The 12,346-nt window shown below is 39.0% G+C and overlaps 2 protein-coding genes across 2 annotated transcripts in view; both read left to right on the top strand.

Moving 5' to 3' along the window:
- LOC143858074 (epoxide hydrolase 3-like) overlaps positions 1-9,438 on the top strand; it is a 45,433-nt gene extending 35,995 nt beyond the window's left edge. Inside the window, exon 5 of the mRNA XM_077368669.1 lies at positions 9,020-9,438. Within this exon, the coding sequence (XP_077224784.1) occupies positions 9,020-9,266 (247 nt within the window). The 3' untranslated portion in view covers positions 9,267-9,438. The remainder of the gene's footprint in view (positions 1-9,019) is intronic.
- On the top strand, positions 6,452-9,035 carry LOC143858075 (epoxide hydrolase 2-like). The gene is made up of 4 exons (XM_077368672.1): positions 6,452-6,604; positions 6,706-6,920; positions 7,622-7,792; positions 8,562-9,035. Exons 1-4 carry the CDS (start codon positions 6,535-6,537, stop codon positions 8,799-8,801), a joined length of 696 nt encoding a protein of 231 aa, XP_077224787.1. The 5' UTR covers positions 6,452-6,534; the 3' UTR covers positions 8,802-9,035.
- Positions 9,439-12,346: the final 2,908 nt, after the last annotated feature.

Genomic DNA, 12,346 nt, shown 5'->3' with positions numbered 1-12,346 from the left:
TGTAGCCCAAGGGTTGAGTCTAACATGTCATCTTTTGAAAAATATATCCAGAAATCCTTAGAGTCTATGTGAGGACAACCCTTTGGATTCATGCATTGCATGATTCTTTTTCAAAGGAACAGGTTTGAAGACAAATTTTGTCCTTAGTGGCTTATTGTATGTCTCTTAATGTGTTTATCACTTCACATATGATAAGTACACTCATTTAGAGCATTGTTGCTCCATGTGTGTTGTTTGGGCTTGTCTTATGTTCCTATATTGGCATCATCTAGTATGTGTTTTGTATAAGACAAGAAGCCCATAGCCTAGGTCTTAGTGGCATATTCTTCTAGGTTTTTGGACTTATCTTGGATGGTCTAATATGATATCATCTATTCTAAGAATAAGTTTTGGTGGCCAAGTATTCCATTGTCATATCTTTGGCCTATTGTGTCATGTCATGCCTTAAATCTTAGGTTTATCTAAGGCCAATGACAAATACTAAAGGGGAGAGCTAATTGTTGTTATCTATGTTTATATGGATCATTGTAAGATGCTTACATTATCCATTCAAACATTTTCTCACTAATTGTGCAAAAAATTTGAATATCTTAAAAAAAATTAGAGCTTACATGATTTATCATTTTAAACCAAAGCTAAAAATTGCATATCTTTATAGATATACATTCATAGGAGTGAACTAAAATTGATAATCTTAGTTTATATGGAGTTGATTGCTTATCATGTGTACCATCACTTGGATTTGATTTCAATTGGATATTTGTATTTTCATTATAAGTTTTGCTGTCATGCCATAAAAGTAATTAAAAAGTTATCACTATGAATGACAAATTAAAGAAAAGGTTCTTAACTTGAAAACATCTATTCTTGCTTAGGGCCGGTCGACCGGGGTAAGCTGGGCGACCGTAGATATGTTTTCTGGAAATCCAAAAAACATCTAAGTTGGGCTTGGAGGTCAACCGCCATAGGTACGGTCGACCGCGATAGTGTTTTGAGCCAAAAATTTATTTCAAACAGGTAGCCCTCGCCTGGCGATCGCCCTAGGGCCGGTTGACCGCGCCGGTATGTGTGGACCCCGATCCCGAGGAAGGTGGCAAGGACACAAGATCCACGCCAATCCTCTGAGATCTCCACACGTGAAAGAGAGTTCTACTAAGGAACTCTCGAAATAGTGCCTCTCACAACATGAGTGTCGATGTAGGTGAGATACCTCTTGATTCGGGGATGAGACCAGAACCGAGACGTACCTAAAATAACTCAGAGTCGCCATCCAAGGAAGTAGCCCCTGGATCCCAAACTACAATATGTCGCAACGGATAACCAGAGATACAAAAGTCTGTGCCTGATGATGAATGGGGAAGGTGTTTAGGCGCCCCCAATTCGCCCGAGTGTAAACACCCGGTCTCTTATGCCATTTATTTATTAACTTTGAAGAATTTTGGACGAAAATCATGTGAAATGAGAACGGATATCCCCGAGAAGACGTCTACCTAAACATGCATGACTCGGGGATGAAAATAATAAGCACACACAAAAGATAAATAAAAGAAGTGTCACCTAAACATAGCTAGGTTATGAGTGTCATACCTAATTGGTGTCTAAGTTCTGATGGACAAACACATGCATGCTACAGCTAGAGGTATAAGGTCTGGACATGAAAGTAAGAAAACGCAACAAAACACACAACACAACTCAACTCCACACACGACTCGACACGACAAACCCTAGACTCTAACGTGATACTTGACTCGGACCAGGATGGTCATCCCGGCTGATCTACGTATCCCGGCCTCGGAAAGAATCAGAGTCAAAGTAGTTCGGTGGCCTATTCTAAGATAGGATACCTAAATGTGCCGAGACCACACTAGACTCGACATGACAAGACACGACTCATGTTTAAGTTGTTTAAGTATTTTAGGCACACCTATATGGTCCTAAACTAATGCAAGTAAACCTAGTTTAATGCAGGTGAGGCCTACATCCTATGTGTAACTAGGCTGTATGTCCTAAGAAAAATAATAGGCTAACTAAGTGCATCCTAATCTAGCCATCGGCTCGACTAAGTATCTAACCGACCACGACTCGAGACCTCCTAATTCTAGGGACACTCACACGACAAGACACACAAAGTATCAATATAACCAGGACATGCACCTAACTCTAAGACACCCCAAATATCTAGGACAGACTCCTAACTCTAGGGGAGGATCTTTTCAAAAACCGGTGTAAAAGATTTGTTTAAAGAATTTTTGTGTTTTTGAATGATTTGAACATGCTTATTTTGAAGGTTTGACTGGACTTAGGATGAGAGTCCCAAGCTGCCTACATACCTCGTGGAAGAGGATCAAGCCAACGTATTTCGGAAACAGACTTTCCTAACTACTCTCCTATGACTCTGACATTTCAAATATTTTTGATGTCTGTTGTTTTTGAATTTTCATGTTTTTAAGTGTTTTTGTTGTTTAAAGTGTTTCAATGTTTTTGTTCTTTAAAGTTTCCAATGTTTTTATAAATTTTAAAGTGTTTTCACCATTTTAGCCAAAGGGAACCCATATGTCTGCACCCCGTGATCCGTAACATGGAAGAGAGTCAGTGTTAAGGGCTAAATCCCTAGAGCTAAAAGGGAACTCCTATCTAATGACAGACTCACAAAAGGAATATACAGACTCCTAAACATCTATAAGAGCAGGACAGACTCAGAAGATTTGCAAAGGTTTGACAGAATCCTATACCTCACAAGGGTTGGACAGAATCTCATGACTTGATGAAAGGTTGGACAAAATCATAGCTCCCTATGATGATAGGACAGACTCCTGAAAGACCAACTCTTATGCTAAAAATTTACTCTCTGGCTAAGCACAAACTCATATACTAAAAGACTGACTCCTAGTGCGTAACCCTAAGAGAGAAGTACTAATGAGACTGGGCTAGTCTCCGAGATGATAAGGGAACAACTAGGACAAATGAGACAAAAAAAAGGGCACAAGGGTTCTCCCATTGGTCAATTTCCATTTATGATGGCACAGAAAATTACAATCGTAACTGTGATAAATGGAAATTGACCGATGGGAGAGTCCTTGTACCTGATTTTGGCAAGGGCTCCTGTCAGTTTAGCATTCCTCAAGATTTTTTTTTTTTTTACCTCGAAGGAACTTTAAAAAAAAAAAAATTAAGGTACCTATGTTTGCCCCTCTTTATGGCTTGTTGCATAGTAAAGTAGCAAAGGAATAAACTCATGCATGAACTAGAGGTCTCAATCTCCTATATAATAGGGTTAGAAGAAAAGACATCTATAAGATGCCCGGCTTGGGTGCTCCATGTTTAAACGTAGAGTAGCCAAGGAATTGGGCACAAAAATAAATAAATGTGAGGAGGGTGGCCAAGGGAAGTAAAATAAGGAACTATGAAAACAATATACATTGACCCCTCTTAAATTGCAACATGCATGCGGTTTTGATAAGTATTGTAGGTCAGAACAACAAAAGTATTATCTCGATCTACTATAGTATTATGATGCTAATAAAAATAAATAATAAAGTAAAATGAGAATTTATATGATGCCCCAACCGTCAAAATATGAAGGGCCAGGTGGCAACCCACTTGGCCCTTGATTTCTGATCTAGTCAAAACACATTTTTTGAGTGTTTTGATCGGATAAAAAATCAAGGGTTGTAATTTACCCGGTCGGCCATCATCAAAACCTATTTATTGTAAGGGTTTTGCTAACACTCTTGTAAGGTCATTTAATGGCCCTTAGGATCATGAATTTACACATACATTGCTGGAAAAAAAATCTCAAGACGAGTGTAAAACTGTAAGGGTTTTGTTAACGAGTGCCCCTTCATTGAAAACTTAAATTTGCCATAAATTTACACAAAATTTAAGAGTTTTACATAGTTTTTGAGTCTTTTTCTCAAAGAATGTGTAGATTTAGGTTTTCAATGCATTCGTTAACAAAACCCAAAGTATAAGGGGCCGTTTGGATACGCGGATTTTAGAATCCGGAATTTCTTCGAAATTGTAGCTAAGAGACAAGTAAAGAAGCGGACCAGCCGTCGTTTTTGACTTCTCGCCCTTCTTTCCATTAGCAAGAGAGCAGCAAATCCTCTTATATTTCCAGGTTTTAGAAATCTCAGGATGTGGGAGAGATTTTAAAAAACTGAATTTCTCACTTAAAATCCAAGAAACGTTATCAGGACAGCAGACATCGACTTGATCATGAACCCTCTTTTACACTGTATTCAAACTAAAAAACTTGGATTCTAAAATCCGCGTATCCAAACGACCCAAAGTATGTGTAAAATCATGTTCACGAGGGCCATTAAATGATGCTTAACAAGTGCCCTACACAAAATCATTATTATAATAGCACGAACTTAAAATAAAGAAATAATTAGTGCAGAAATCAGCCCTCCATAAATAGGGTCGATTTCTTTATTTTTCACATACCATGTTTGGATTGAAAGAATAACATTTCGAATGAAAATTTTATCTTGGAATTTTTTACTTCCTATGCTGTAGAGGGGAATGAAATGACATGGTTAAGGTAGAAAAAATGCCTCATGGTCCCTAGGGGCAAATCCTTATAAACAAAGGTCTTCTCTAGTTCTCTACCTACGGTTTATCTGATGAAAGTTGGGTAAGATTGTTAGTCTCTAGCCCAAAATATAAAAGATAGAACGATGCAGACGCTTATTACATGTGATAATGTTCTTGCTTTTGGGGTCATTCCTGAGAATTAGTCGTACGGGTTTCTAAACGTACTCTTGATGTGATTTCTGTGTTGTACGCAGTGAATGTCGTAGGCCACGTTAATGAAGTGAACTCCTCCCTTTGGTTGAAGAAGCTTTCATCAATTGCTCCGGCATATTCATTTTTTAGTAAGGAGCAGCTAAGCAAACCAACATTTTGGGTGAGATAGAAAGGAACAGAAATGGCTTGGCTCACACCGAACTAAAGATTTTCGGAGGGATTTTCATCCTCTCTTTCTCTCTCTCTCTCTCTCTCTCTCGCTGATAATGTTAAAGACAATCGAGTTGCCCAAGGTTGAAGAACACTGTTTTTCATTTTTTTTTCCTTTTTTGTTTGCTTCTTTGTTGTTGTGGTTTCTCAATTTTGACTTTCTGGTTCTGACCCAAACATTAGAATTAGGCATCCCATACCGTTTATGGAGAGAATTGGAATAGGATTGGAATGGGTTGGGGATTCCAATTCTCGATTTTGGTGATCCAAACGCGCCCTCAAGGCAAACAGAGAACGGAGGATGTTGACTGACTTGCATGCTATGGTGATAGAATTTAGGCTCTGTTTGGATGCCACATGCAAGGCATCCTCTGGCAATTTTCCAAGTAAAACAAATCACTTTTCTTCAACTTTATGGTGTTTGGTTGCCAATGTAGCATCGAAATCCCTAAGAACTACTAGACAAGAAATATGTGTAATAATTGCTTGTCTGGTGATGGGTAGGGCTGCAACTCGGGTCGGGTTTTGAAGAACCCAACCCTACCCGAGAAATATCTCGGGTCGGGTCGGGTTTTTTGTCGGAAAACCCACGATTCCCAAACCCGGCCCTACCCATGATAAATCTCGGGTCGAGTTGGGTCGGGTCGGGTTGGGTCGGGTTTTTTTACGTTGACGCAATTTTTTAAGAAAAACTCTTGTTCGGCAAGGCAACTCAACTCATAGAAGTAGAAAAACTCAAGCATGGCAAACTCTTTAGTGCACTAACTAATAATTAGTCCAAAGAGAATAAATTGATGCATTACCAAATGAAAATGATTATACTCATATGAGATAAACAACAAACTATTTAATGCATTAACTATTTAGTTGAACCTTGAAACCCTAGAGCTAAAGGGGGAAACGAATAGAAGATGGAAACAGTCCTTGTGATTGCGTGCTTTAGTTTTACTTTTAAGTGTTCACTTTTAAAGTAACAAAGTTTTAGAAAAAAAAATACATACTATAACTTAAATAACTTGGGTCGGGTCAGGCCCCTTCAAACCCAGCTCGACCCGAGATTCATGCGAGCTTTTGGATCGTAGACCTAGCTTGACCCGAAACCCGAGAAACATGAACCCAACCCAACCTATTTTCGGGTCGGGTCGGGTAAAACCCGACCCAAGTTGCAGCCCTAGTGATGGGGCATCACGTATCTTTTCATATGAAAAAAATTCAAAAAAGAAGAAATTTCATAGGTAATCCTCCCTCTCCCGATTAACTTTGCATCCGAACAAGGATTTTACTTGGCTTTACCCTGGTTTTATTAAGCATCCAAACAGAGTCCAATGGGAATGCATATAGGGTTAGTTTAGTCTTTTTACCTGAGTGGTCAATCAATTTTAAAACGAACGTGACACGTGAAAGGTGCTCGTTTGGCATCATACAGCAAATAGTAGTTGGTGAGCTGAGGTTTTATATGTTTTTGAGGACAGCAAATGGTAGGTGAGCTGAGTTTTTATATGATGTTTGCTTTTTATATAAAGTTTTAGCCTCTCCAACTTCTTCCCTTCTTCCTTGTCAAACTCGATTGAAATGGATCAGATACAACACAAGTATCTCGACATAAGAGGCCTTAAGCTTCACGTTGCTGAGATCGGAAAGGGTGCTTATCATTTTAATTATGCTTCTCCCCCTTTCTCTCAATCCAATCCCTTCTAAGCGCTTACTGGATTTTTTTTTTTTTTTTTTTTTGAACAACAACAGGTCCATTTGTTGTAGTTTTCTTGCATGGATTTCCTGAGATATGGTATTCTTGGAGATACCAGATGATGGCAGTAGCCAATGCTGGATTCAGAGCAATCGCCCCTGATTTCAGAGGTTATGGCCTTTCCCAAACTCCTCCTGAACCTGAGAATGCATCTTTCATTGACCTTGTCCATGATCTCCTTGCCATTCTTGATTCCTTTGCCATTACAAAGGTAACCCGTTTACCTCTTTCCTTATTGTAAGACTAATTCTGATGAATTGCCCATTTAGAAATTTGAGAAAACAGTTCCTGGGCTCGAGTGCAGATAAGCTTATATGCGCTCGAGTGCAGGAAACATGGTGGGCCTACATTTTTTGAGTGATCCTAAGCATTCATTTGAAAGGCCTCATCATGGATGGGGTGTGTACCAAAAATCAGCTCTATTGGATCATCCTAACCATTCCATTTGTGGGGTAAAAAAATGGGCAGATTTGTGGACAAACAGTTTCTGTCCATCCCCTTACAAATGGACACCCTAAGATGATCCAATGGAGCTGATTCTTTGAACAAAGCCCATCCATGATGGGGCCTTTCAAATGAATGCTTAGGATCATCCAAAAATGTGGGCCCTCCCTTGTTTCCTGCACTCGAGAGCAGATAAGCTATCTGCGCTCAAGCGCAGGAACTGTTTTCTCTAGAAATTTATATAAATAAAGAAAAATATGGGTAAGTATTATTGCTAAGTAATCAAAATGAGGAGTTCGTGCTTTGGAGACAAAATTTGGTGTAAGCATATTTAGTTATCTCTTTCTAGGCCCCGAAATTAAAACGGTGGAGTGTTGATTTGATCGAATGATCCTTTTGGTTTTACTCAAGTAATTTCAATTAATGTTTGAATTCTTCTTCTTCTTCTTCTTCTTATGGTCAATCAAGGTGTTTCTTATCGGGAAGGATTTTGGAGCACGACCCGCTTACCAGTTCGCACTTCTGCATCCAGAAAGGGTGTTGGGAGTCATAACATTAGGGGTGCCCTTCATGGTTTCAGGCCCCCATGCATTCCCTCGCGATCTTCTCCCAGAAGGCTTCTACATGTTGAGGTGGCAGGTACTCTACTTTTTCGTTCTCTTACTCTGGGGCTTTGATCAGCTGCTCTGGGAATTTTCCATGTGTATTTTCCACTTGGCTAATCACTGTATTTATATACATATATAGCTCGTTATATTATTCCATTAAACCGTTTGAGTTGAAGATAAACTCCAGCGCAAACAACCCAGTAATTGCAACTACAACTCCCCTTCAATTTGGGTGAGGTCATGTGCTCCTCACTCCAACTGGAACACTTTGGAAATTTATAAGTTTGATTTGTTGGCAATACCAAACAGTAGTCTGCCAGGAACAAGTGGGTTATTGATCCCTTTTAGGACAATCTTACCCAGTGGTTCGATGGTATATTTTACCACAATGTTATGAAGTTAAAGCCCATCCCATGAGTTCAATTGTATAAAATTGAATCCAGGGGTTTAGTTTTCACTTTTCACACAATCTTATCAAAAATTCAAAAATAATGGACAGGCATTGATTTACAAGACACATGGGTTCTAGTTTCTAGACACTACTTCCATCAAGCATTTAAAAATACATGAAAGAGATGAAGGCTTTCCAAGAGTGTTCATTGTCCTTCCACATTGTTACTATGGTGTCTAAGCCCCTGATACATTTAAGAGATTTGTACCACAAATAATAAAATAAGGCATTTTGGTGAAGCTCACCCAACCGCAGAGACAATAAATGAAGTATTTAACTTCTACCCTCGTTTGCTCATCTATAATTTTACTCCCATGTAAATCATATGCTTCTATGCGTATTTTTTCAGGAGCCCGGAAGAGCTGAAGCCGATTTTGGGCGCTTCAATATCAAGACAGTTGTGAGAAACATCTACATTCTCTTTTCTGGAAGTGAACTTCCGGTAGCTGGGAAGGATGAGGAGATCATGGACTTGGTAGACTCATCTACTCCTTTACCCTCCTGGTTCACTGATGAAGATCTAACAGCCTATGCAACTTTATATGAGAAATCGGGTTTCCGCTTACCATTGCAAGTGCCATATAGATAAGTACGCCTACAGAGCTTTAAACAAGAATCTGAATAGCAACTGCCTATCTTACTTCTGTTTCATAGCCTCCTTCCCACTATGTCTGATAATTGGTTAGTGAAATGGTGTTTTGGATACTTGGCCTGTCAGAAGATCTTGAGGAAGTGTACTTTTATATCTTTTGCTCGAGGAGAGCTCTATTAGTCAATGTAATAACATAGCTTGTGGGTTTGTCATAGGTCGTGGTTGGAAGAGTTAGGTATAACAGATCCAAAGGCCCAAGTTCCTGCATTGCTGGTCATGGGTGGGAAGGATTATGTCCTCAATTTCCCAGGCATGAAAGACTACCTAAAGAGTGGAAAGGTTAAAGACTATGTCCCAGATTTGGAGATCATATTCCTGCCCGAAGGAACTCATTTTGTTCAGGAACAGTTTCCCGACCAGGTGAACCAGCTCATCATCGCCTTTCTCAATAAACATGCATGATCTTGTATTCTACTTCAGTTAAGTGAGCCAAGCATCCCATCATTACATATATATGTTTGTACGTTTGTGGCATTCTCAATAAATATACATGACAATGTAACTTAAGATGTCAGATGTTTTGTTGATACTACGATGGCGTATAAAATCAATGGGCAAGATTGATTTCCATCTATTTTATTCTCTCTAGTGGTTTGACGTTAATTTTACACTTCTGTTGGGTGATGGAATGGAATGGCAGGTAATGGATTAACATACTCAGACTTGTTTCTTTCCTAGTATCTAATTTGTCTGGACTCTGGATGCTTTATGTCAAAATGAAAAGAAAAATCAGGCCGAATTCTACAGGCATTTGAACGTCATACCATTTCAGATGTTCTATACCTACTATGATGGCAAACAGATCCCATATAGACTGAATTTGTGGTTTACACATTCCAAATGGACTGATAATTGCTCCTATATGTCTAAAATGGATCAGTCATCGCTGAATTTTTTTATTTGTCTCAATATGTGCTTCATTTTTTACATTGGCACTGCCTATATTTTTACAATTCTTTAGTAAATGACATCAGGTCAATGGGAAGTCGAGTAGTTCCCTTCCCCGTTCATAATGCAATAACTATGCAACTATTGGTAAGCAAATTTGATCATTGCCAGATGATCAACCTAAACCGGTTAGAATCTTGGAGACGTAAAAAACTTTAGATTTGTTCAATTTGTAGTTTCCAGTAAACTTTTTTTCACAGGGAGAAAGTGTGGACCCCGATCTGAGAGAATCGGTCCCGAGGGATGCGAGATCTCCCCAGCAATCCTCAAAGATTTCCACAACGTGAAGGAGAGCTCTACCAAGGAACTCTCGAAACGGTTGTCACCCTCATAGCATAGCACGAGTGACGATACAAAATGAGAAACCTCTCGATTTGGGAACAAGTCCAGATTCGAGACGTACCTAAATAAACTCAGAATTGCCATCCATGGATACGCCATGGAACTAAAAAAATAAATGCTCTGTTTGCAACTGATAACCAGAGATAAAAAATGTCCGTGCCTGGTTACGAATGGAGAAGGTCTGAAGAGCACCCCCAATTCGCCCTAGTGCGAACACTTGGTCTCTTATGCCATTATTTATTAACTTCGAAGAGTTTTGGACGAAAATCATGTGAAATGGGAACATACATCTCTGGGAAGACGTCTATCTAATCATTCATGTCCCGGGGATTAAATAATAAGCACACACAAAAGAAATGAAAGAAATGTCACATAAGAATAGCTAGGTTATGAGTGTCATACCTAAATAATGTCTAAGTTCTGCTGGGCAAACACATGCATGCTACAGCTAAAGGTATAAGGCCTGCACAGGATAAGAAATCTAAAAATAGCAGTTAATCATGAAATGAATTAAGATAAAATAAACAAAGTAAAGAATAAATAGAAATGCAGGAAGATAAAGAATAAGCATGTGAACGAAGTAAAGAATAAACAGAAATGCAGGCAGATAAATGAATAAGCATGTGAACGAAGTAAAGAATAAACAGAAATGCAAGCAGATAAAAGAATAAGCATGTGAGAAAGCCAAGAAATGAACACACACTATCATGATCCTATGCAAAAATCATCATCAATATACAAACACAAAGCCCTAAAGTGCTAACAACAGACCCTAAGACTTTAATGCTTAAGCCCGAGTCTTTAGATGATCTGATGTTCATCAAAAAAAGCTTACGTATCCCCGCCTTCACGAGAATCAAGGCAACGTAGTTCTTCCCACCTATTCTTAGCTATGATGCCTAAGACATCTAGACCTCTATCCTAGACTCGATCTAAAAGACCGGACTAGTTATTAAAGCTTCTTGTGCGATTATTTAAATTCCAGTGGTTGTGGATTTTAGGACACCCTATATGCCCTTTAACTAAATGCAGGTTAGCCCTAAGCTAATGCAGGTGGTTCCTACAACCTATGTATAACTAGGTTGTGTGTCCTAAGGAAAACAATGTGATCACTAACGCATCCTATTCTAGTCACCAGTCGGCGATGTGTATCGCTAACTGACCAGACGGAGGCGTAACAAACTCCTAACTCTAACACAAACACAAAACATTCAAAACACACACAGACGAAGTACACAACAAAATAAGGACAAACTCCTAACTCTAAAACTCTCTATCTAGAACAAACTCCTAACTCTAAAGGAAGAGCTTTTTGAAAACAAGATTTTAAAGTTGTTTATTCAAAAAAAAGATTTTGAAATGCTATTTACAAAAGTTTGGCTGGACTTGGGATAAAGATCCCAAGCTGCACTACGTACCTCGTGGAAGAGGATCAAGCCAACGTAGTTTGAAATACGAACTTTCCTAATACGCTCCTAAAACTCGACACTCTCAGATGCCTTGAAGTTTTCTGGTTTTCTAATATTTTTGAATTTTAAGATATTTCAATATTTTTTATGTTTGAAATTTTCAAGTGCTTTTACATTTTAGGCGTCTAAAACGAGTTAACACCCTTTCAGATAAAAGGAATCCGATGGAAGAGCCTCTATACCCGCCATATCACGGTAGGGTATTAAAGTAGGAAACAGGATCCCTAAAGCCTAAGGGGAAGGAAAACAAACGAGGGAACTAAAAAATCCGATACGAGAAAACAATCTCAAAGAGATGACCAAAAGCTGACGAAACTTAGCCAGTCTCCAAAGGAGAGGATATCTAACTTATGGAGTAAAACCCCTAAACAAATGACAGATGAAAAGCTTCTAATCCTAAGGGCAGACTTCTAACCAATGACACTAAAAATGGTACCGACAAGATGAATGGTGTCTAACAACTCTATAAGAGGGGACGAATAAGTCAGAGACCGCTAATAACGGTACCAAGAATGGGATAAAAATGAGTCAAAGACTCGCTAGAAGAAAGGGGTTGCTCTAATATGAGGCTAGGTAAGCCTCTTAAAGGGAAAACTCTCTAAAAAAGACAAAGCTTGTCTCCAAATAGGAGCTCTAAATGAGGCTTGTCTCCTAAAGAGAACTGCCTCACGAGACAAGGTATATCTCCTGATGGGGGCTCTAAATGGCTCTTTCACTGCCCCT

This window comes from Tasmannia lanceolata, unplaced genomic scaffold (genome assembly GCF_043159265.1).
Source record: "Tasmannia lanceolata isolate RefF3 unplaced genomic scaffold, GAP_Taslan_0.1 ptg000025l, whole genome shotgun sequence".
In the NCBI taxonomy this organism is placed as follows: Eukaryota; Viridiplantae; Streptophyta; class Magnoliopsida; order Canellales; family Winteraceae; genus Tasmannia; species Tasmannia lanceolata.
The sequence above is the reverse complement of the archived record's forward strand: the minus strand, read 5'-3'. Positions and strand labels throughout refer to the sequence as shown.

Coding starts and splice junctions, on each gene's coding strand:
- LOC143858075 (XM_077368672.1), top strand. CDS start 6,535: ATGGATCAGATACAACACAAGTATCTCGACATAAGAGGCCTTAAGCTT. Junction 6,605..6,705: donor CGTTGCTGAGATCGGAAAGG/GTGCTTATCATT, acceptor GAACAACAACAG/GTCCATTTGTTGTAGTTTTC. Junction 7,793..8,561: donor TCTACATGTTGAGGTGGCAG/GTACTCTACTTT, acceptor GTATTTTTTCAG/GAGCCCGGAAGAGCTGAAGC.